Source organism: Paralichthys olivaceus, chromosome 7 (assembly GCF_024713975.1).
Source record: "Paralichthys olivaceus isolate ysfri-2021 chromosome 7, ASM2471397v2, whole genome shotgun sequence".
NCBI classification, from domain to species: domain Eukaryota; kingdom Metazoa; phylum Chordata; class Actinopteri; order Pleuronectiformes; family Paralichthyidae; genus Paralichthys; species Paralichthys olivaceus.
The window spans coordinates 5660392-5685744 of NC_091099.1; the positions used below are offsets into that span (position 1 = coordinate 5660392).

General features: G+C 43.5%; 3 protein-coding genes across 9 annotated transcripts in view; all 3 read left to right on the forward strand.

Moving 5' to 3' along the window:
* Positions 1-6457, forward strand: part of btbd11b (BTB (POZ) domain containing 11b) — a 70970-nt gene extending 64513 nt beyond the window's left edge. For all 4 annotated transcript variants that reach the window (XM_020102178.2, XM_020102177.2, XM_020102176.2 and 1 more), the window contains 9 exons: positions 94-229; positions 1358-1578; positions 1695-1873; positions 3405-3510; positions 3723-3825; positions 4360-4441; positions 4550-4618; positions 5005-5118; positions 5219-6457. In XM_020102178.2, the coding sequence (XP_019957737.1) occupies positions 94-229; positions 1358-1578; positions 1695-1873; positions 3405-3510; positions 3723-3825; positions 4360-4441; positions 4550-4618; positions 5005-5118; positions 5219-5428 (1220 nt within the window). In that variant the 3' untranslated portion in view covers positions 5429-6457. The remainder of the gene's footprint in view (positions 1-93; positions 230-1357; positions 1579-1694; positions 1874-3404; positions 3511-3722; positions 3826-4359; positions 4442-4549; positions 4619-5004; positions 5119-5218) is intronic.
* A 2117-nt stretch (positions 6458-8574) lies between these two features.
* mlc1 (modulator of VRAC current 1) lies at positions 8575-14471 on the forward strand. 3 transcript variants are annotated; one of them, XM_020102132.2, is made up of 12 exons: positions 8575-8873; positions 9465-9784; positions 10702-10791; positions 10958-11011; positions 11127-11228; positions 11349-11450; positions 11620-11691; positions 11773-11889; positions 11984-12040; positions 12723-12845; positions 12981-13142; positions 13421-14471. In XM_020102132.2, the coding sequence occupies exons 2-12, from the start codon at positions 9527-9529 to the stop codon at positions 13493-13495; spliced, it is 1212 nt and encodes a 403-aa protein (XP_019957691.2). In that variant the 5' UTR covers positions 8575-8873; positions 9465-9526; the 3' UTR covers positions 13496-14471. The 3 variants fall into 3 exon arrangements, with proteins under 3 accessions (XP_019957691.2, XP_019957690.2, XP_069383957.1); XM_020102131.2 differs by having other exon boundaries at positions 8577-8873; positions 13418-14471; XM_069527856.1 differs by lacking the exon at positions 8575-8873 and adding an exon at positions 8882-8943 and having other exon boundaries at positions 13418-14471.
* Positions 14472-15472: 1001 nt separating this feature from the next.
* Positions 15473-24667, forward strand: panx2 (pannexin 2). Of its 2 annotated transcripts, none has more exons than XM_020102134.2 (6): positions 15473-16554; positions 18560-19283; positions 20403-21517; positions 21792-21927; positions 22336-22521; positions 22623-24667. In XM_020102134.2, exons 2-6 carry the CDS (start codon positions 19055-19057, stop codon positions 22943-22945), a joined length of 1989 nt encoding a protein of 662 aa, XP_019957693.2. In that variant the 5' UTR covers positions 15473-16554; positions 18560-19054; the 3' UTR covers positions 22946-24667. The 2 variants fall into 2 exon arrangements, with proteins under 2 accessions (XP_019957693.2, XP_069383954.1); XM_069527853.1 differs by lacking the exon at positions 15473-16554 and adding an exon at positions 16959-17103.
* Positions 24668-25353: the final 686 nt, after the last annotated feature.

The following is a 25353-nucleotide window of genomic DNA, read 5'->3' on the forward strand; positions in this document are numbered from 1 at the left end:
AACGTTTGCCTCAGTCTCATCCGTCTCTCTGTCTCACTCTGCTTCAATCTTATTGCGTCTGTGTGTATATATACATTTATTCTTCTTGCACAGGTAACTTTGAGCTGGTGGGTTTGCTGCTGGAGCGCGGGGCCGACCCCATGGTGGGGACCATGTACCGAAATGGCATCTCCACTGCACCTCATGGAGACATGAACTCCTACAGCCTGGCAGCAGCTCACGGACACAGGTTACACACACACACACACACACACACACACACACACACATTCGTGTTTTTTTTGTGTAAAGATTTGTTTGTTTAACTGATGCTCACAAAACAAATAGGAAAAGGAAAAGCAATTGCACCTTTGCTTGATAGAAAGATATATTTGAAATGTTTTGATAATGAAAATAAATGAAAATGGAAACTAAAGTGAATAAAAAGAAAAAAATAACCAGCTATTCAATTTTCTTCACACGTATCTAAAATGTTTGAAAACACAGACTTAATAAAACACAGCAGAGTCTCGCTGTGTGGATCGTGATAAGCATCAGGATTGTTCTACACTATTTTAATCTTAATAATACTTGTGCTGTATTTCAGTAGTTTTTGTTTGATTTGCATTTTCCACCAAAGCTGGTACACAGCAGTCACAAGTATTTTTGATAACAATAAATTATATTTTTTTGGCAACTTACATGAAATGTAAGCCAGTGAATTAAAGAATGGGCAGAAACTGTCCCAGAAATAACAATTACCAATTCATCTTTCATCCAGTTTTCACAAAAGGCCACAAAAAGCAGGAACAATAAGCGTGCCTTTAGGGGCATTGAACAAATTAAAACATCCATTTCTCTGCAAATGCACCATTAGATTAAAAACAGTGTTTCTGCACACAGGCTCTTGCTATTAATAGAAATGAGTGAAATGGGTGTAGACTATTAAATGACATCCTCTGTTCTCTCTTTGTTCATTCATGTCGAAGATTGTTTACTCTACCAACTCTTTGTCAGCCTGTGAAGACAGTTTGATTGTCTATTTGCATAAAATGAGCATTTTTTTCCTGAAGGATTTTTCATTGTTGATAGATTTGCAAAGAAAAATGGGTTTATCCTGATATACTTGTTAATTAAACCATCATTTTATGCAGGAATAAACATCAAAGCTGCGAGGCTGTGAGATGCAGATTGCCGATTAGTCTATCACAGTAACGACCGGAACTCAATCACTGTCATATCAACATTTTTCTACAACAGTGCCACTTAAGGAGACTTACAACAACAAACATTTGAAAATCAGTGATTAACCAGGCTCTCATAATCTTTGCAAGTCAATCAAACTTTCACTTCTGTGTTTGTGCCCGTCTTCTTCTAGAAACGTGTTTCGTAAGCTCCTGTCCCACACGGAGACGGGGAAAGGCGATGTCTTGTCCCTGGAGGAGATTCTGGCCGAAGGTTCGGACCTGGAAGGAAGAAGTCCGTCTCAGATTGACCTGATCCGATCTGGGAAGGCCAAACTCAAAGCCCTGAAAGAAGCCATGTATCACAGCTCAGAACACGGACACGTAGACATCACCATAGATATCCGGAGCCTTGGTACGTTTCTGTAAATACTATCATACACGTGCATGTATTTTCTACAGTATCACATCCTGCACGCAGTATTTGTTCCTCCTCTGTGCGTGTTTGTAATATCTGTTACTCTGTTCCAGGGGTCCCGTGGACTTTGCACACCTGGATGGAGTCTCTGCGGACGTGTTTCCACCAGCACCGCCGACCTCTGATCCAGGGTCTCCTGAAAGAGTTCAGCTGCATCGAGGAAGAGGAGTACACCGAGGAGCTGATCACACACGGCCTGCCTCTCATGTTCCAGATCCTCAGAGCCAGCAAGGTACTGAGTGAGGACTCTCTTTGGGGCAGTGGTGAAGGAAGTACTCAAACATGTCACTGAAGTAAAAGTACAACAAACATACAACCAAATAAATAGAACTTGAATTAACAATATAAAAATGATATACGTAAAATGTAAACACAAATATAAATGACAATATTAGCAGAGAAACATTACATCAGTCTGGACTCTTTTAAGTACAGTAAAGTACATTTACTTCGTACACTGAAGTACATAACATTCCACCACTGCTTTTATTTGTATCAGTCCTGTTCACTGTTCCACGGCTTCATCCTCCTCCTCTGTGTTTTATGTTTGTCATTAGATAGTCAGGTCATCAGCTGCACACACACTGACAGAGCCCCAGAGGCCGACTCAATAGCAATTACCTAAATGATAATGATTTATGATATGACCCCCCCCCCCCCGGAGTCTCAGTACTTAAGCTCGTGATTCTCTTGGTTCAGTTGTATCAGATCTAAAACAGCATCATTGTCCCGCCTGGCACCGCTGTTTGTTTTACCTTCACTACCCTCAGCAATGAGTTTCTCTGTCAGTGCTGATAATGTAGAACTGTAGTGTACACACACACACACACACACACTTACATCTGCTGTGTTGGTCCTTTTCTGTGTCTTGGTTGATGTATGATGGGGCCAGTGACCCTCGTCTCTATGAGGGCCTCAGGGACCCTGACACTGTCTGTCTGTCCCACCATGACGAGGATCTGCTGTCTCAGCCCACTGAAAACTTCCCTCAAACATCCATCTATCTATCTATCTATCTTTCTATCTATCTATCTATCTATCTATCTATCTATTTATCTATTTATCTATCTGTCTATCTATCTATCTATTTATCTATTTATCTATCTGTCTATCTGTCTATCTATCTATCTATCTATCTATCTATCTATCTATCTATCTATCTAACTGTCTGTCTGTCCGTTGATCATCTGTCCATCAAATCTATCCATCTATCCACTGCATTATGTTGTTGGTGGAGTAGCTGAAGCTGTTTGTTAGTAAGAGCAGGCAGCTCGTACACGTGGGGTTTGTATTGTTGCGCACTGCTGCTGCAGCTGAATGACACACCCCCCTCCTTTCCACACACACACACACACACACACACACACACACACACACACACACACACACACACACACACACACACACACACACAGTAGAAAGTTAGATGCAAGAGTAAGAACATCGCTCTCCTGTCTTTCTCTCCCTCTCACACTCCCACACTAACTCGTCCTGTTTTCCATCAGAGAATTCCCCGAGGAGCCGGGGGAGTAAGAAACGAGTGTGATATTCATCTGATCCTCGTCTGAGGTGTGAAATAGCTGCGAGTGTGAAGCTTATTGAAACATCTGCAGGAACAGTGTCAGAGCTGAGCTTGATGAAAGGTTGAGGCACATTACCTCCCTGACTGTGGTGACGATTGTGTCGGAGGACGTTTGCTTTGAGAGAGAAAGGAGTGTTACACCATGTGCATATGTTCTCTGCTCTGTGTGTGTTGTTGTTAGAATGAAGTCATCAGCCAGCAGCTGTCTGCAATCTTCACCCAGTGTTACGGCCCGTACCCCATCCCCAAACTGGTAGAGATCAAGAGGAAGCAGTCGTCACGTCTGGGTGAGACCCTGTCTTTACTCAAATGTTGAAATGTTTTCTTTAGTACAGTAAAACTACAAAATGAATACAGCACAAATGATGTGATGTAGTTGGCTGCTACTAGTATATGATTAAAATGCAAATGATGCCATCTAGTGTTCGGAGAGTGGAACAGAGAATTACATTCAGGTTGTACTCCTCTATTCTAGTTTTTCTTTCTTTTCATCTTTCAGATCCTCACTTCCTGAACAATAAAGAGATGTCTGACGTGACCTTCCTGGTGGAGGGGAAACCTTTTTACGCCCACAAAGTTCTGCTCTTCACAGCTTCCAACAGGTACTCTGACGTCTCAGCTTACAAAACACACAAATTCAGGATACTCGTGCATCCAGGAGACAGAACACTGTAGATGGTGACATATGCTCTGAATTATTGTGATGAATGAACTCCTACAGCAGCGGCCAAACTATTTCGATGCAGAGTTGATACCTTCCTGAGATGAGATGTCAGAACGCTACATTTCCTCCGGCTGATCAATAAGGTCATTTGTTTCCCCCGCCCCTGGGATGTAGAGAGGACGTCTGTTTCGCTCCTGTGTCATGTTACACTGACGTGAACCAATCAGTCCTGTCACAGGGTGATTGAAGAGAAATGACACGTCAGTCAAATGTGTTGTTGACTTCACGTCCTCAGTGGAAACATCAAACCAACTCGTGAAAACTAATTTCACCCACTAACCCATTACTGTGTCGTTAAATCATAACTTACTCTGCTTTGTATTATTTATGTTTTTTCACAATCAGTGATTAAAACAACTTGTTTTCTATCCAAGCTGATAATTTCTTTCTTTTTCTTTTTCTTTCTCTCAAGGTTCAAATCTCTTCTAGCGAATAGACCTTGTGGTGAAAACACGTGCATTGAAATCAGCAATGTTAAATACCACATTTTTCAGGTAATACTGTATAATCAGACTTTTAAATGGCACATGCATCATGTGCTCCTTGTACTTCCTGTCTAATTTTGTACTGTGTGTATACTTTGCTTGTGTTTTTGCTTTCAGCTGGTGATGCAGTATCTCTACTTTGGAGCAACAGAAGCGATGCACATCAGGAACACTGAGGTTATGGAGGTCAGGCCTTTACTTTACTCAGTCCCTTTATGAAATCACATTTAAAATCACAAGATGCAGATTTTTATTTGAATCATAAATATCAGTCCCCTCTTTATTCATCAAGATCCATGAATTATTCTGAAATCAATGAAAATGAAAAAATGACGTATCTCACAATGTTAGAGTGAAAGAAAAATCCTGGATCCGCCCACTAATCTGGATCCACATCAGCATTTAACGTGTTTTTCACTCCTCCTCAAACTTTCCAGGAAATCGATTCAGTATTTTTTGCGTAATCCTGCTAAAAAACAATCCAACAGGGCCAAAAGCAAACATTTTACCTCTTTGGTAACTGAATAATCTCAAGGTTAACTTTTTCAAAGCTACTTGTGGTTTTGTTGCAGCTTCTGTCTGCAGCCAAGTTCTTCCAGCTGGAGGCGCTGCAGAGGCACTGTGAGATTATCTGCTCCAAGAACATCAACACAGAAACGTGTGTGGAGATCTACAACCACACCAAGGTGCAAACACAGTTATGTGTTCACAGCGGTGCAGAGGAAGAATGCATTTTCAGTGCACAAAAAAAAAAAAAAGAAAACCTTTTCACCCCTTTCTGTGCAGTTTCTCGACGCTCCAGACCTGGCGTCCTACATCGAGGGCTACTTCCTGAAGAACATGGTGATCCTGATCGAGCTGGAGCCGTTCAAGCAGCTGCTGTACGACGCACCTCCCGACAGCCCGGGCTGCGACATCCTGCAGGACCTGGAGAAAACACTGGCCAACCGCATCCAGTCCATCCACCTGTCGTCCTCCAAGGGATCCATCGTCTGATCTCCCGACAGGAGCAGAGAATATTTATCAGAGACGTGACACTGTACTGAGATCATGACGGAAAGAGAATAATAGGACTTGTGATCCAATGTTTGTCTCTGTGAAGCTCATCAGTTGCTATTATGCTTCTTGTTATCTTAGCACAGATGGATACAAGTCCGTCTGTCTGCCTCGTTGATGTCCGTCCACTACGATTTAACATTCGACTGTTGTAAGATCGCTGTGTCATGTCACACTTTGCCAATAACATCCTTTACTGTAACACTGTCCAGCAGGAACCTCTCAGACTAGTGCGCACGCTACATGTGCTACATGTTGAGGAGACTCTGCGATCTGTGTCTCCAGATGATGAACAGCCTTAGCGTCATGTGATGAGCCAACGACGTCTCACCTCCGGGCTGTGAGGAAGAACTGCTGCCTCATGTTGTGATTATTTGCTCGAACATCTGGACCCATACAGAGTCATTCATTTGTGTATCTGTCAGTCACTTAGTATTATCTGTGCTGAATACTCTTTAAAGCCAAACAAGTAAAACAACTGAAAGGTATCTTTAATGGGACTGATGCAAAATACAAGAGGGACTATCGTCGGCTGACTGGGTCGGAAAAAAAGAGGATTTTTCCTTCCTGGGCCACTGTGTACATATTGTTCATAAAAAACAGAGCTATTGATAATGTAAGTTAATGTATATAAATATATCCACAGATGTTTTCTCATGCGTGTTGCGGTTGGATACGCCTCATCTTTTAAATATCTGTGTTTCAGTGTTGCATGTCAGAGGGATGACTGTGTTTTGGATTTTCTGTTTGAGTTGTCGGACGATCACACCGAGCAGCTGCTGTCACACCCGTGTGACGAGAGTTCTGTCGTCAGCATGGGTCTTTAAACGTGTAGCAGCGACTGTGTCATCATGTTTGAGAGGCTCCAGGCCCGGAAACGTTACGTCCTCCGGGAGGTAGTGAAACCATACGACCTGTACATGTGTGACTTGATATATCTTTCCTCTATAAAGATTAATATAAAGAATACTGTGATTCATCCGCTCTTAAATTATTCTGCTGCAGTCTCTGACTCAGATACAACCTCAACGGGACATCTGTTATTACTCCTGCCAAGGAGGTTGTTTTCACCCCCGTCCATTTGTTTGTTGGTCTGTTTGTTTAATGGAGCATAAATTACAGGAGAGATTACAACAGAACTTGGTGGAAGGATGTGGGACGGGGAAGAACCAACTACATTTGAACTCATTCATGAGTGTGTGTCTTCCTATGAAAGAATATAGTCTAAAACACTGAAGCCGACACTAACCATGATGTAAACCTTTATCCATCCATGACATCACTGCATCGTCAGGGGTTATTTATTTCAACAATGACACCAGACGTTTTCACAGTCATAACAAACAGCCAGTGTCTAAGGATTACCATCCACTTCCTTTTTATGCTCTTTGTGGAACTAGACTTATTTTTCTAGATATATATATACACTTGATGTTCACGGTCACTTGTTGTGAACATCAAGTGTATGAACTATGATCTTATTATACATCAATGCTTCCACGCCACATTTAACTGGGGCCAAAATAAAAAGTTTTTTTTCTTTCACAATAAATGTTTCACTCACACACCCCGCCCCCTCCCATCACCTGGTTCTATTCAGCCAATTAGATCTTGTCCTGCTCTGGAGTGACCCCGCCTCTCTACCTTTAAATACGGAGAGCACAATTGATGATGGCGCCTCCCTCTGGAGACAGTGTGTCACAGCAGCAGGTCCCTCTGGTCTGAAGACATGAGGCCTGGAGCTGGAGGTGAGTCACAGCTTCTCACTTCCTCATCACAGAGCTGCTGTGGATGTGTCTGAGAAGATGCTTCACTACTGGAGGAAAAGCTGAACTGAACAGAAGGCAAACATTACCTGAGATCCTGTATGGTTGTGTGTGGAAAGAGGTCTCACTCTGTACGTTTTAGAGACACTGAATTATGTTTTTAAATATTTTAAACTGATTGCGGTTTGGACAACAACTATTGTCGTTGGCCTCCCGACCTGCTCACCCATGGCCGACTGAGCGCATGTCAGCAGGCCTCCGCCGAAAATGCATATCTATATAAAATATTTAGAAATATGCATGTTTACAACGGAACTAGTCAAGAAAAGTAAATTACCTGTGAATACTTTAATGTGAATCATTTTTGCAATTAGATTTCTCATTAATGGGTTTGTTGTGTGAGTTGAATATTATTTGTATTTTCCAGCAAGAAATCGTGTTTGTGAAAAGTGAGCAAGCAAACAAATCATAATACAAGTGGAGAAAATAAGCTTGGTATATGTGTGTGTGTGTGTGTGTGTGTGTGTGTGTGTATTACAGTATATTGAATTGTGTCACTTCTAATCAGCGTTTGAATGCGTCCTGGAAACTGTTGCCACATATTTCTCTCTGTCTCTGACTGTGAGTGGTATTCGCCGTGTGTGTGGCTCTGGAGGAATTAGAATGGCGAGGGACGGGGTGACAGCAGTTGTTAAGGAGTTGCCATGGTCACCGCTGCCCAGGAACAATGTTGAGCTGAGAATGCTCCGCTCTGTTAGAGACTGAATGGAATCCTGAGGTGCACTAGCATGTACACGCTTCATACAGTGACACAATGAACACACACACACAAGATGTCGTCATCCAACAGGATTCAGGAGACTCCGGTTTGAGGCTGAACAGTCCATCATCAGTGTAGCTGTGTTGGACTAGACACCATGAGAGTTAAGCCGTGAGCATGTCTCTGTTGCCTCTTTTCTAAAGCACTGCTGGGCATCTTAATTTACTGGGCTGTGAACTGCGAGGGCAGACATGAGGGGAGCTCCACAGGGAGACACATTCAACATTACAAGGACAAAACCCACTGTTGATAATGGGATTTGTGTGATTTCCTCTTTGTGGCCACTTCCTTTCTCTTGCTATGAAGTGGAATTTCAAAACGCACAACTTTGTGTGTTGTCATGCATGCAGCTCTGAGCAACTATTGTTCAGTTTTTGTGAGGAGGATGATGTGCATGTGTGTGTGTGTGTGAATGGGAGGGTAAAAGGGTGTTTGCCCTGCTAACTCTGCCCCCATCGCGAGCCCCTTCGTCCTCCCCTTGTTGTCATGCACAGGCGCTCTCCCTTTGGCACAAAGTGGGCTGGCAGCACAAGAGCCATGTGTTTTAGCTCCATGCTTTGAAGGACTCAAAAACAAAAACTTTTCAGAACTGTTTCTAAGAGACGTTGTGTAAAGGGAGGGAGAAGAAGGGGAGAGAGAAAAGAGGAGGAGAGTGGGAGTAAAAGTGAGTGTAAGCGTGAGAGAGATGGGTCGCACAAGGAGCTGCATACAAAAAGACGTCGTCCTCCATGTGGTGGTTTGATCTCAGCAGCTGAGGGATACCTTTGTTGGACTGTGTTTGCAAGAGACTCCACAACAGGTGAGTGTGGACGGAGCAGCATGTGAGAGATGGAGTCGTCAACTCTTGGTTGGAGCAGAAAAAGGAAGAGGTTGTTCAAGTGATGCTGAGAGATAAGGAGCCTGATGACTGTTTTTCTTTCAGTTTGATGTTGATCTGTGATTTGGTGGAGACTGACGAGTAAGGGGGGTTTTCAAGGCTCACACCAATTTTGATATTTTATGAGCTAAACATTTTAATGATGACAATACATTTTACTTTCCATTAATATATGGACTCTAGTGGAGACCACAGATTCTGGTGAGGGGCTTATATTAAATAGATTTCCCAGTTTTAGAATCACAGGAAGCAGGTATGGTAAAGGCTTAAGTTAATGTTGTCCCCTTTTTATGCTTGTTTGTTATTTTTGCAGAGGCCATATTCTAGTTTTGTAATTGCCACTGTTTTTATTTTTCCTTCTTAATCAGAGTTGTTGATGATCCTTGTTGTGAAAGATACAAAATAAGATACTGGACCTGAGCTCTTTATTCACCAGCCACTCGTCAGCAGTGTCCATTTCCTCTCGTCACTTATTTGTTTCACATTTGCTGTTTGTTTTCTTCCTTTTGCCAGAGGTTGTATTCCTCGCTGATCGTTTCCCATCCGACCCGCAGTCGTCCACCATTGCTTCAGAGATGCAGTGTGAGGAGCTGTCAGCCAGAGACGAGTTCACCTACAGCCACATGCCCACTCTGGAGAGAGGCGGCGGCTCGCTGGGACGGCGTGGAGACAGGGGATTGGAGAGAAGGCCAGACAGGGGGGAGCGGGACAGACCCGAGCGGGATAGCTACACGGTGGACGTGAGGGCCAGTGACCTGCAGCTGGCCCAGCCGGAGCCTCTAAAGCACCCCTGCTTCAGCTACAGGGCCTGGCTCTACAGTGTCCTCATAGGGGTGAGAGGAAAGATGGTCAGGGAGACTTAAAGGAGGAACAGAACAGGATTTACCTTTTTTTTAAAGTCCAGAACACAATTTGAAAGGATTGGGGTTTTCTAATTGGGAAAATCCCAATCTTGACAATTTGAGTGAGATGGCAACAGGAAATCTTGTTTTGTCCTTCCACGTCCAAGCAAGAGCTTGAACATGTCTTTCACACTTTCCTTGTTTGGTCAGGACCCTCAGAACTTTCTGTTTAGTCTGAACCAAAATAACAGGTGTGAAAGGTGCCTCTTACCACGTCCACAACCTCGGACCAAAACTTAGTCTGACCACCAGCCATAGAAATAAATAAGGTTCATAAAATTAAATTTAAAGCAAATTAATCAACAGCAGGAGGTAAAATAAAACCAGATTTAAACCTTAAATGGCCCCACGGATTAGAAATGAGTTGAGCTTCAGATTGTTCTGTTATTGCAGTTGTACAATGAGGAAGAACTGCAGTTGCTGAGCTCAGTAAATTCAGTTGGCACCTGCAGAGTCATCCAGTCATCTGAGCGTGTTCGATGAGAAATGAACTGGTTCATTCATTTTCTCCAGTCAAACAGAAACAATGCTACCGGCCAAACTCACAACCTGCTGACGTCAGATGAACGTCCGCCTACAAGCCCGTCTAGGTAAAGACAGATGCAGCCCGAGTAGCTGATAACGACAGGATGTACATGTGTCATAATAAAGTCGATAGTCCGGTCCCTTCATTGCAAAGTGACACTAAAAATAACAATGAACTAGGATAAGGATTTGATCTGAGTACATAAAAGTGGATACGTAATAGGGTGTGCTTTGGTATGAGCATTCTTTTGCAGCCTCACCTGTTGAATGCATATATGAGTATCTGTATCTGTATGTGTGTGCATGCCTGTGTGTGTCCTCAGGGCAGTCTGCTCATCACATCTGGTTTCTCCCTGTACCTGGGAAACGTGTTTCCTGTTGCCATGGACTACCTGCGCTGTGCTGCGGGCTCTGTAAGTGACCACAATCCAAATCACATTTACTTTACCTTTTTACCTTCAGCATGAGTTGATAAACATTGATTAGAGTCGTGTCAAAATGCCGGCAAAACGTTATTTACAGACCTCCTGCAGCATCCTGCGTAGATAAATGCAGCTGCTCTTCTGTCGTTCTTCACAGGGCCTCCCTGCAGCCATAGCTAGTTTTGCCATCGCCAAGAACAGACATGTTGCAGTGAGTAAACAAGCACACGGAAGGCTAAAGAGATAATTGTGTTTTAATTGAGTTTTAATTGAATTGTCTCATCCATGTTTTATTCTAATGCACATCTCATTATTCTGTCTTCAAGGTGTCAGATTTCCAGGTGGTCTATGTGTCAACATTTGCTGTAACAACCACCTGCCTGGTTTGGTTTGGCTGTAAACTGGTCCTGAACCCCTCTGCTGTCAATGTAAATCCTGGATAATAACACGACGATGAGAACTATCGCTCATTTCGCAGCAGATCAATGACCTCACGTCTTCGGTCGTCCTCTGTTGTATTTCAGTCCTCCTGCTCTGTGTGTTCTCAGATCAACTTTAACCTCATCTTGATGATTGTGCTGGAGGTGTTGATGGCCAGTACTGTCATCCTGTCAGCCCGCTCTGCAGAGGACTGCTGCTGCCACAGGAAGGTGTGTGTGTTGTGTGCATATGAGCGTGTGTGTGTGTGTGTGTGTGTGTGTGTGTGTTTGAGTGATTGATTGCTTTTGTTCCCCCATCTGATTCCTCTCCCCTCTTTCTCTCCCTTTAGCTTTCACTCTTCCACCCTAACTCCTCTCGATCTTTCCATCCATCTTCCAGTCGGTGACATACGACAGACCTGTGGTTATAACGCCTGCAGTGTTCCCCACTCGACTCCTCAAAGCATATTCTGTGAGTAGGTTTCTGTTTCGTTACATATTCTGCTACTGTGTGGTTCCAATATGTCTCTTCACATGAGGAGTGTCTCTACAGGTGATCGAAGTGATTGTGGGAATCTCAGCTGTGTTTGGAGGCATCATTGCCCTCAACATGGACGCTTTGCTGCCAGGTCCCTACTTATCTGTCACATTTTTCTGGATCCTTGTCGCTGTAGGTTTTTATTATTTAAGCTTGTTTTTTTTATTATAACAGAGATTTCAGTTCAGAGTGATAACTAAAACATCTGGTCTTCATTCCTTTGCAGTGTTTCCCAAGTGCTATTGCAAGCCATGTTGTATCAGAATATCCCAACAAATGCCTGGTGAGTGTAAGACAATACTGTGAGAGCCTCAGTCTTGCTCTTCTCATAGTCTACTGATGCCAGAGTGCTCTGCGTTGGTACTGTTGGATTTCTTTTGACACTGTAGATTGATAGATTAAGGCAGTGGGTAAGTATCTCTGGTTCAGCCCTAAAGTGGTTCTCCTCCTACCTCTAGGAGTTCCCCACTTTCTGTTGGTAACTTTCATCTGCCACTGGTGTGCCCCAAGGTTTTGTCCTGGGTCCTATTCTGTTTACCTTGTTTATGGTGTTCATGTCTATTTTAAATAACTGCCCACATGCCAGATTGTTTTCTAATACTCTTTCTTCTAAAGTTAACTCACTTCAGTAATCTGTAATCTAGTTCTCTTTCCTCTATTAAATCATGTCTTCAAAACCTAGGTGTCACTACAGATCAGGCACAGACTTAAATCCTCTGATCAGGGTTTGTTCTTTATTTGTTTAGGTTTTCTCCTAATTTGAAAAATGCGTCCTTTGGACTTAAGAGAAGTGAATCTGTCCAGTTCCTTACTCTTTTGTATCCTGACGCACTTTGTGATGTTGGTGCAATATGAATAAAATAAAAACCTGAAATCTCAAGAAGGATAGACTTTAGTGTCCATTACATTTTTTCTGGCTCTATTATGGTCTGAACATTTTTCTCTTTCTTCTTGATGTTTCTCAGGTGGAGGTGCTGATCGCCATCAGCAGCGTGACGTCACCCCTGCTCTTTTCAGCCTCGGGCTTCCTCTCTTCCAGTGTGATCAGCTTCATTGAAATTTTTCTGCATGATGTGCCCACAGCAAAGGTGAGCTTAATGAGGTGTACATCTGCCGTAGAATGCAATGTGCAGGTTGCAGGATTTTCTTCATCTTTTGTACAAAGCAACCTGAATAATTCAATCTTGCCTGCATGTGTGTGTGTCTGTTTGTGTGTGGTCCAGCAATCCTATGACATCCTGCTGCTGATTCTCATGGTGCTGCTGCTGGTGCAGGCAGTTCTGACTTCAGCCACTGTGGTGCACTGTGCCTCCTACAAGAGTCAGCTCCGCATGGGGGCTCCAGAGTGCGGAGAGAGCATGCCCATGCTGACCCATTACTGTGAGGTAAGGCAGGTGAAGGCAGGAATTTGCTTTCTCTGCCCATTTCCAGCAAAAGATAACTGTCAATTTTGTAATAGACACCGCACCAACACCTGCTCCAGATGTTAGACTCCCTGGTTTTGGCTCATGTAAATAGCATGTTAGTGTGAAAACATAAAAATCAATGAGCTAGTCAAACATTAAAAATGACATTTTTTCACACGTCATTTATCTCTCACCTCTCCCTTCCACATTTCCCCTCTCTTCTCCTCCTCCCTCTCTCTGTTTTGCTCCCTCAGCAGCAAGCGTCCAGTGGAGCGCAGGATTTTGACAAAGACAGAGCTTGGAAGGCAGTCGTGGTCCAAATGGCCCCGTGAACAGTCCCACTGTACATGGAGAGGTTTGGAAGAGAAGTGTAAACACAACAAACTGTGTAAGCTGTAAGCACAGAACAATCCCGACAGAGCGTTATAGAAGAAAGAAGGGAGATGTGTAAAGATGTTGACAGAGGAAAGAGGAGAAGAATGGAAATATTAGAATGAAATCAGAAAAGGATAAAAAAAACAGTTTTTATGTTTTTAATTATTGTTATTATTATGATTTTTTTTGTATTCTGTGTTTTTATGGTTGTTGCCTGTTAGTGAGAAGTGTCATTGTGAACCTTCATCTGTTTAATAAGCACAAGTCCCTTTAAACTGACATAATATAGACACAATCAACAAATTCTTTTTATCTTCAGTAACATAAACCTGTTTGAACCTAAATGCTTTTAATTTTCATGTTTTACATGTTTTACTTTGTTATACTGTGAATACCTGAATTAATTCTCCTTTTAATGGATGCAGCACAATATAACGAATATCAAGGTTGAACAATTAGATGAAAAAGTAAGTCTTTATGTGTAAGAACATAACATCCAACACATGCATGTTCATATGTCTTTTTAATATAATTTTCTATCCATTCAAAGACTCCCTACTTACTTTTACTTTGTGGACTACTCCTGGTATGGACACTTTTGGTTGTTTGACCTTTATCTGTGTTTCATTCTGTGTTTCCTGTTTTATTTTGTAAGTCTGATCTTCCTCGTGTTTCAGTTCAGCTTACTTCCTGCCTTGATATGTTTCACCTGTTTGTCCTGTGCCACCTGTCTCCAGTTTGTCATCAGCTCAGTTTGTATTTGAGTCAAGTCCTCAGTTCTGTCTTTGTTCACTCGTCTGTGTAGTGAAGGTCGTAGCAGCTCCCGGCCTTGTTTTCCTTTCATGGACTGTTTGAGTTTCGCCTTTTGTTTCTCTCTGGGTCTGTTACTTGTGTTTGAGCTTTTTTGGAATAAATTCTGTTTTTTGACTTGGATCTTCCTCGCTCCTACATTTTGGGTTGTTTATCACCTGCCTCTGGCTCACTTTATTTTGAGGTATCAACCTGTCAGTGTGTGTCAAAATATTTGCTTTTCTACGTTGCTCATTTGATTACATATGCTCGATATATATCAAATATACAATAGATATTATATATGTCTCAATGGCAGACTGAGCCAATCAGAAGACAAAAAAAATATAGCTCTAATTACCTATATCCTAAATATAACTTCCAAGGAAATATTGTTTACGTATTACTATTTTCGATGTGATGTGTCTCCAGATGGTTATTTGTGTGCCTGCTTCATCGAACCTCTGCACTTGTGCTCTCTTGTTTATAATGAGAATGGTGTTCTCATTATTGTTGTGCTCTCATTTATTTGCTGTGCCAGTTTATTTAATTCCTTCCTCTGTTAATTTACTCCCTCTGCTCCAGTCTTTGGTAAACACTGCACATGATATATTCTTATTAACAAGGATCCATTTCCCCTCTCTCCACACAAGATTATATTTAAAAAAGGTTGAAGTGAAACTCAAACATCCATTGAGAGATATTTTGTTTCTAACCAATGGTTAAATGCATATCCAAACCTTTTTCGGCCAGGTTTTGTTTTATACTTCATGCAGTATAAAATGTATTTAGTAAAACTACTGTATTGTGATGCAGTTATTTCAATTATATGCTTTAGCGGGTGCTGCTGTGCTGGACTGTATTATATTCAGAAGTGTTTATACTAACCTGGGATTGGCATCGTGTTTCTGTGACCCCCAAAGAATAAGCGGGTGGATGGATGGATTTTGATGGTGTACAGTTTAGTACAAAAACTTAAAGTCACAAACTGTTGAGATGAATTGTGCAGATGAAACTTGATAAAGTGGTCACTGGGTGTATTAGGCCTCAAATGAAAGGACATGAATGATGGGATTTTTTTTATACTCTTCACACCAATATGACACATGTAAGACATGAACATTACAGTGAGAGAGGAGAGGGAGGGAGGGAGGTGGAGAGACGAGCAGACACAGTGAGGAGCAGCGCTTCTCGCTTAAACTGGTAGAAACCGGCTGGAGGAGAAACTGACTTGTGGCTCAGTCGAGCTGACGAACATCGGGGGCGTGCTCACAGGGAGACAACAAAAATCCCAGTAGAGATGATGGATGATGTAATACAGGCCCATATATTCAGCAGTAATATAATGTAGCCTGGTAAATTAAGTGTTAGTCTGTGTGATTCAATAAGAGCCACTTATATTTTAATATTTTATGCTGTTTCCTTAAAAGACCTCCCTCAAAGCAGGCTGCTGTTTACAGTTAACATCATCACACAGGCCTGTGCACCACTACAAATACCTCATTTAAAATAATGGCTCCTCCACTCTCGCTCTACTTTGTTCTAATCTTGGGTTTGGCTTCTGCTGCATGAATACTTGTGATTCTGCTGCAGCTGCTGCTGTCTTTGGAAAACATAAAAAATTAAACCCATGAAAATATAAAAGTGGAATCCAGATGCTCGCCACACCCAGTGAGTTTGAGTGACAGCTATGTTTCCCTCACACTGTTTGTGCGTGTCCGTGGCCAGGCCCACGTGCACAGATGATTGACAGGCTGCATGGACCTATCAATGTCACAGTCACCGCCTTAGTTCTGTTGTGCATTTAAATACTGGTATAACACACCATAGAATAAGAGCCTATGTATTAAGCCTATTATTTTATTATTATGGAATTTACACTTTTAATCATGATTGCATCACCGCAACGTTGAGGAATCCGATTGTCCAACATCTCAAAACCTTCACAGATGAATTTGTTCCTGCAGCACAGCCTCACTCAGTTTTTTTCCCAGCATCTCGGCTCCTGTGCTGGATAAACACGGGGTGATGTGATGAACTACAGAATCTTAATGTGTCGTCTCATCCCTTGTTTCTGAGGAAGAGATTAGGAGGCAGGGCAGGGGAGGGGAGATGCAGGGGAGGGGAGGGGAAGGCGGAACAAACCGGTGCGCTCGGATACATGTTGTAGCTGCTCGCCCGCACTGCAGATTAACTCTTACCGTGCCGGGGGATGCAGCGAGACACGGTGAGTGGGGTCTTGATTGTTTTTACCACAGCATGCACATATCTCTGTGTCTGCAGCGGCCAAAGAAGAAGAAGAGGAGGAGGAGGAAGAGGAGGAAGAAGAGTGGTGTTGTGTGGATGCAGTGTGGACAGGTAGACAGCTGATGCAGGTACTCAGCATCAGGATCTTCTCTCTTTCACACACACACACTCACAGAGAGAGTGGGGGAGTGTGTGAGCTGGAAGACAACACACACGCGCATACACACACACACACACACACTGATGTTGAACAGCTATTCCAGGAGCTATCCGGCGCTCAGGTGCTGAAACGGCGGCTCGTCATCCGCAGGAAGCAGCTGCTGCTCACTGCTGCAAAGCGAAGTCTCTGAAGTGTGGTCCTCCTTCTCCTCCTCTTCCTCCTTCTCCTTCTCCTTCTCACCATCCCCTGGACTCGCAGACCTGTTGGAGAGACAAACAGCTGGAAGCGTCCCACAACACATGGAGGATGACATAATGATCTCATCCTGATGTTCTGTTCCTGCAGTGTTTCCATTTAGGGAAGTCAAAAGTGAGAGAACAGTTTCCTTTATGCTGTCTTTCTTAATGAATACAAAGCAGTGTGCCTTCACAGCTTCTTGAAGGTGAATGCTTAAGATAGGTGGTGGAAGTGTCTGAGCCATGTGCACCTAAAGTTCTGTGAAAAGATCTCTTCCCTCTGTTGTCCCCGACGCTGCCTCTTTGCAGTCTGCTCTCTGCAACCGGAACAGACCTGTTGGGAAGACAGCAGCGAGAAGCATCCTATAACACAAGGATGAGCTCACTATGACATCATGATCTTCTCAGCCTGAATCTGCCTCTTTGCAGTGGGCTCTACTGGATTAGTGGGTTGTTGTAGCAGCCAAGAATTGTGGGATTCCCTCTAAACACCGACAGCATCGTCCAACTCAGGGACATAATCTGCGGGACTGGAGCGATGCAGGTGGCTCACATGCTGACAGCAGGGCAGCTTCTAACCGGACACCTAAAATGTGATGCTGCTCCCTTAAATTTAAATCAAGCAAAGTTTTTTTCCCCTTTTGATTATCCTTGAGACTTCTGCTTGAGGTCAGCTTTAACAAGTAGTCTTAAATAATGTCCACTAATGATATTCTTCACCTTATGATCTTTCTCACCATGTGGGTGAGAGTGCTATAAATGTTTTTTAACTGTCGCCTGCAGTCTGAAGGTTCCGCTCCCCAGGACATTAAGTGTATGCTCTCCAGCCCTGGACTGGAGGATTTCATATGAGCTGTGTGTGTGTGTGTGTGTGTGTGTGTGTGTGCGTGTGTGCGTGCGTGCATGTGTGTGTATGCATGCGTGCGTGCGTGTGTGTGTGTGTAATGAGACGAAAGTGAGGGGAGGGCAGTGGGAGTAATGATGAGAGAAAAAAGAAGAGGACGAGGAGGGAGAGCGAGAGGGGGAGCACTGTTGATGTGAAGGGGTGATGTATTTACACTCCTCCCGATAAGGACAGTCACATAACCTTCAAGTGCAATGAGCACGCTGCAGCCGCTGATCCCCCCCTGCACAGTTTCAGCACAACCATTTGCATGCACGTGCATATGTGCGATGTCCCACTGGGTGCACATGATGTCCCAGTGAGAACATGCTCTTCCTCAGAGATGGTGACCACCAGGACTCCAGAGAAGGGCAGGGGACTGTTAGTGTCCAAAACAGACAGATTTGTCAAAACCACTGACTAGAATCGGGCTGACATGCTCCCCACAGACTAACTTTGCCCTTTAGTGTCCTTGCTCAAATAACTGGAGTTACCTCATCCACACACTCCACTGGTAAGAGCATGTGGGTTAGTCGTTCTCAGTAACAAATGCATTATGAAAGAATCTGGATGAGAACACATTCTTAAAGACGGTGTGAGCTGGTATCCATTATTAATTCATTATCTTAGTATATTCTTAGCCATAGTTAAGCTGTATTTAAAAATACTCACATTTTACCTCCCTAACTTGCTGTCTGTCTTTCAGGTATCGACTGGTCTGAGCTTCTTCTGACCGAAGCCCACGCAACAACTCTTCAGCCAACACTCACTCTCCCTGGGGTCTGCAAGGACGCCTCCTAAACTCAGCTCATTCCTCATCCTGCCACACAGAGCGTGTGGACTGAGGCCGGGCACTGTGGAGACGGGGCAGAACATAGAGGCGCACACAGAAGAGGCAGAGTGAGGTGTGTGTGTGTGTGTGTGTGCGCGTGTGTGTGTTTGTGTGTATGTGTGTGTGCACTTCTGGACACTCGTCTTCCTCTTAAAGAGCTTTGGGAAACTGTAGGAAACTCAAAGCTCTGAAGAACACAGATCACACAGCATGAGCCGCTACTTCCCCACACATGTTGACAGGGGCTGAGGTCGGCCACACCTTGACGTGTGTGTGTGAACACCAGACTCTAGAGGAGTCTCTGATTGCAGCAGAGTGAGTCTCCTCCAGCCCAGAGTGGGGTTGTAGTGTGCATCCTCTGTGTTCCGGATGCAGAACATCCTCGATCAGAACTTAGACATGGCCACAGCTTTACTTGCCGGCGAGAAGCTGAAGGAGCTGATCCTGCCCGGCTCTTCTCAGGATGAGAAGGGCGGGGCCTTGGCCAGCCTCATGGTCCAGCTCAAGCTGGAGCTGCCCTTTGATCGTGTTGTTACTATAGGGACGGTCATCATCCCCATCCTGCTGGTCACCCTCGTCTTCACCAGGAACTTTGCAGGTAAGACACTCAGCCACTAGAGGGGGTTAGGGGGTTCAAGGTACAGCAGCAGCCTGAGGTCAGGCTGATATCCGATGAGTTGCTGTTCTTTAAAATCGATGAAAACTCACAGATGTAGACCTCAAGACCCTCTGATACAGATTAGGCATGTGGTGCCTTTGTGTCGTCTGTATCAGTGTAAGAAGGAGATAAGGTATGGAGAGACAGAGAGACAGAGAGGAAGACAGACTGGAGATATGAGGGAATGGATTGTTGGGAGGGGGGAGAGAAGGGAGTCTGGTTGGAAAGGAGAGAGGGAAACGATGGATGGGAGGGATGTTAGTTCACTGCTGAGTCAGACTCTCTGCAGAGCAGCATCTAACCAGCTGGGACCGAGCGTTTAACTTTAGCAGCTGAGAGATGTGGACGTTTAGACAACTTCTCGGTTATTCATTCACCAAGGATACATGGGCACTGTCAAAACATAACTATTACAGCACAAGGACAGCACCCTGCCCTCTGCTACCCTGACAAAGTAATGCCACTGCGGATATCCACATTATGTCAAGTATTTTTATTTTAAATTGTTATAGTTTGTCATATGGCAAATACTGACACTTATACTTGTACCACACCGAGCTGATAGAGAACAACTTTGATAAGAAGATGTGTTATTATCACTTCCTCTATCTGAGGTGCTTCTGTCGTTTTAAAAAGCTGCACGAGAGATGCAGCTGTTTGTGCTGCACAGATGAAAGATTCTACAGGATTCTCAGAAATGAAACAGTGATCAGAAAATTTCAAGATACATCCTCAGAAATGAATGTGAATAGATCAAGGAACTGTGGTCTCTTTTTTACAGGTTAAAGTGAATATTAATTAACATGCAATTCATTTTATAATTTTAGATAAAACTGTTAAACTAGGTTTTCACTCTCATGTTGCTGGTTGAATTTTAATGTTATTTAATGTAGTGTTTGCCAAAATTTTTTAATGAGGTTGAACCAAAAAATTCCCAGGATAAAGCATTGCATTGTTCTTCTTTCAGCTTGTAACATTGAATCATATCATAATAAGATATAATCATCCAACTTGTTTGAGTGATGTTATACTGATGTTTTCTATCTGCCCTTCCCTCAGAGGAGTCCATATACTGTTACACACCTCACAACTTCACCAGGGACCAGGCACTTTATGCAAGAGGCTACTGCTGGACAGAGCTGAGTGATGCTGTACCTGGTGTGGAGCATCACCTCTGGCCTTCGCTCTTTGAACACAAGTTCCTGCCCTACGCCCTGCTGGCGTTTGCTGGAATCATGTACATACCTGCTTTGGGCTGGGAGTTCATGGCCTCCACGCGACTCACCTCGGAGCTCAATTTCCTGCTCCAAGAGATCGACAACTGCTACCATCGAGCTGCTGAGGGCCGAGCCCCAAAGATCGAGAAGCAGATCCAGTCCAAAGGACCTGGCATAACTGAGCGAGAGAGGAGGGAGATCATAGAAAATGCAGAGAAGGAGAAGAGCCCAGAGCAGAACCTGTTTGAGAAATACTTAGAGAGACGAGGCCAAAGTAACTTTCTGGCTAAGCTTTATTTGGCTCGCCACCTGGCTATTATCTGCCTCAGTTCCATCCCCATTTCCTACCTGAGCGCCTACTATGCCCGCCAACGGCAGAATGAGTTCACCTGTGCGCTGGGTGAGCCCCCAGACATCAGCAGCTATTTAGAGCTGAAGCTCAGGGTTAACTGTAAGCTACCCGCCGTGCAGCTGCAGCGCATCATGGCCGCTGTTGACATATCTCTGCTCTGCACCATGAACCTCATCATCCTGATTAATTTGCTGCATCTGTTTGTTGTGCGCAAGTCCAACTTTGTTTTTGACAAACTGCATAAAGTTGGCATTAAAACACGGCGACGCTGGCAGAAGTCTCAGTTCTGCGACATCAACATCCTGGCCATGTTTTGCAACGAGAACAGGGACCACATCAAGTCCCTCAACAGGCTGGACTTCATCACCAACGAGAGTGACCTCATGTATGACAACGTGGTCAGGCAGCTGCTGGCGGCGCTTGCACAGTCCAACCACGACGCTACACCCACAGTGAGGGACTCTGGGATACAAACGCTCGACCCCAACATGGATCCCTCTGATCTGGGAGTGGGGGAGATGGCCGGGGAGCCGCTGGTCATCAAACGGCCTCGAAAGAAGATCAAATGGATCCCATCCTCAAATCCTCTCCCTCAGCCATTCAAGGTACAACGGTTTCCCAACATCAATGTCATAACTCATCATTACTCCTTCAGAGAAATCCTCCTTCTGTCCTTAGAAACAGAACAATACTCACATGTTCACTTGGAGCATGGCAGCTCATATCCACATGGACTGTGTCTGTACAAAATGTTTCCAAATCAACTATTTCAGCTCTTGATATGAGCTTGATATTTGCTCTTCCTTTTTTTTTCATATTTCTTTCTTTCATATTTTATTCGCCATTAATATGATATGATGTTTTCTATTCTTTGTAAAGGAACCTCTTGCCCTCACACGCTTGGAAAATCACACCAAGCCTGAAAAACCCAAACAGCTCAGACGAAAGACGGTGGCCGACAACTTCATCGCACCACTTCTGGACAGCAAAGGCACACAGTATCCAGCAACAAAAGGTATACAGCTCTACAAACTGTAAGTGAACATGCAAGGAAAAGAGATTTAAAATTAAAGCTGCGCTAATCAACTTTTTATCATTATTCAATTGTGATGTCACCCTCAGATCTCCAAAGATATTTGGTGTCTTTTAGCTCATTGTTTTGGTTTTATGTCCCTTAATATTTGCTGTTTTGGTCCAGATTCTTCACTTTCTTTAGCGTTGTAGCAAATGTTTTCAGCTCTGATAAACGCATGTACACAATCTGAGCAAAACAGAAAGATAGTAAATCATACGATATGGTGTTAACAGATAAATGTGTCCTGGTGCCTCCAAGAAGCAAGGAAACCAGTTGATGCTGTTTTTGGATGGATGATGTTCTTGTTTACTTCCCTGTTTTTAAGTTAGTCTCTTTTTTGATTTGTAGATTTAAGCGCGATGGAGAAAAAGCTCACTCGCAACTTCTCTCTGGACGTCCACCCGTACATGCTGACCATTCGTAAGCCCAAGGTGGAGGCCACAGCTGTGGTACCACTACCCTCAGAGCACAACATGGACACTGTGTACCTTGAAGGCACGCACACCATCGTTCATGTGTCTGGTGCAATTACAGGTAAAATTAATCTTTACATATACAAGATACAAGATACTGTTTTACATCTATATTCACCTCTTGTGTCTTTCCTGTCCTGTTTTTCCTTCTCGACTCTTCAGAGACTAAGGTGTGCTCTCCAGAATCGACCAACCAATCCTTTTCTACCGTAGCCCTGCCCACCACTGCATATGTAAATGGGGTGAGCCCCAACCCACCGTCCAGCGAGGATGCACTCAGTCCCAAGTCTTCCCCGCCTCAAAGGGAGCCCCTCACTGGCCAGGCAGAAAACCCTGAGCCTCAGACACTACCCCTGACCAGAGCGCCCACACACCAGCTGCTCAGCATACACCACACTCTCTTTGAGGAAGACGAGGACGAAGAACACCGTAGAGACAGACTGGCAGGGAGACCGGGGGAGCTCATCGCCGCCGGGGAATGTTAAAGACGGAGAAGATGCCCACTGAGATTCCTCTCTGCACATGACCCCTGTGTCAATCCTCTACTCCAATCCAGAGCCTCCCCTGCTCACCTACTCTCACTTCTTACACTTCTGTGATGGGTGGATTGGGCTGACTGATGAAAAAGAGAGGGAAAAACATTTGGATGGTTGAAATATTCAGAGAGGATAAATAAGACAGAGATTTTTTGCATTTTGTTGTGTTTACCAGAGTATTTCTGTAGGAACTGATGTCCCATTCATGTCTCAGGATGACTGTACAGCTCATCACCCTCCAATGAAACCAGCAGTGATATACTTTAACAGGGTGCTATGGTGCAGGGTCAAACCGCTATTATCAGTAAAGAAAGGATGAGCAGCGATGGGAGACGAGCTCAGACAACTTTGGATTGATGCATATTTGCAGAGAAGACTGCATTGTGGCTTCGGACGAGATGTATTTTAACACATATGATAACGCTTAGTCCCTTTATCACAATAACCAAGTAGAAAGGTAGCTCACGCAATACACTTGTTGAGATCTGCACAATTAATATGCAAAAGATCACAATATATTTGTGGCAATAAGGTTTGCGCTTACAGCATCATAGTTCGCAGAAAACTGTACATATATAGACACTGTGTGTGACTCAGTGTTTTGTGGGATATTTAGAATATAATAGATTACAAGGCTTATCACTGATTAGGGATGTGCATTATGATCTTGATTCTAATATATTTGCACATCATTAATTATAGGTAAATTGGCATATTTTATAAAGGAACAGCAGACTCTACAGTGATAGGAGTGATTGTGTGAGTGAGTTATCAGTATTGATGTGTGTAATAGGTGCCAGATATCTTTTTGAAATCTTGTAGAAAAGGTAACGTGGGTGTTTTCTTCTTGACGACGTGAATATCCCTTCACCGTGACGACTGGAGCTGGACTCACTGTTTCTGGACTCTGTGTTCTGCTGGCTCCTCGTGCGAGTGCTGTGATGTGAGATGAATGAAGTGGCGAGGTGCTGTCGAATCACTGGAAGGGTTTATAACACAATGACAAAGCTTATGATTGTCATCTGCTGTTTTTTCAGTGCTCCCCTGTCTCGACACCTGCTTGATCGCCAAAACAAACTTGTGAAAGAATGACTTGCTAGACTAGTTTGTCTGTTATTTGTAGTTAAACCAAGCATATAGGCAATGTTAGCACCTTTCACACAGAGGGGTTTAGTTCACTAGTGTGTGGACAAGGGGATGGGCGCCTACCACAACCTCTTCTTATGCATTTATTGCAGATGCACACATGAACCTCAATAAAATATCTGAAATCACTGACACAATATGACATGTTCTGTAGAAGACTTTAGTGCTATTGTCACAGGCCTACACCTGTGTTTGATAGATGGACCTAGATACATACTATATACTCATTGTCTTGGGCATTCAGTAAATACACGCTTTAAGATTTGTAGTGGTAGAGGGCTGGGCCAAAAATTATATCAAGATTCAAATTATGTATCATTCATTTTCAATAATTATAAATTTCCCCTATCATAAGATGCGCTCAACATGACCACAGAACTCGGTGGAAGGATGTGGTATGGGTCAGGAAAATAACCTATTACCTTTTGCAGATTAAAATCAGGGCACGGATGCAGTGAGAGAGAGCTTTGCCACATTTTTGCTGATTTCTCAGAATAATTCACAGATCTTGATGAAAAAAATAAATCAAGCATATTAAGTGGACTGATATCTATGAAGGTGTAAAATTTGGTGCACATCCAAATAAAAATCCTGCTCTAGTGAATTTGAACTTGTCTCATAATGGGACTGTTGGGCTTTGGTATAATAATAACTTGAATGTTTAAAGCACCTTTCTAGAGACCCAAGGACACTTTACATGTGTCAGCAGGGACAAAAGGACAAATAAATAAGTGTGTGGTCTCTCTGACTTTCATTCTAGTTCCTTTTAAGTTTAAAGTTGAATTTTGCTCCTGAGAGAAGGTACAGATCCGTTATACATCGTCACTGTGTGCACACAATCCATGGAGCATTATATCAGTAATTACTGGACTTTTGTTATTATACCACACTGTTGATGAAAGCATCCTGTTATAATAACTTATATTGTTCTATCGCCCAGCCCTGTAGGATACATTCATTTCCCTCACCTCCATTCACACAGACTTAGTTTTTTATCAGTAATAATCCATGTCATCATCACAGTAGCGGTCGGCTCAGAATCCCCTTGTCAGACTACTCAAGCACACAAGATGCATTCAGAAGCACTTTACAACACAAGTAGCACAAGTGTGTGAGGGCATGTTTTCTATTGTGACACAGCTCTGCTCTTTTTTTTCCTGTGTAAATCTTCACATGGAGGCTGAGGACAGAGGACATGTGGGGACGAGAGT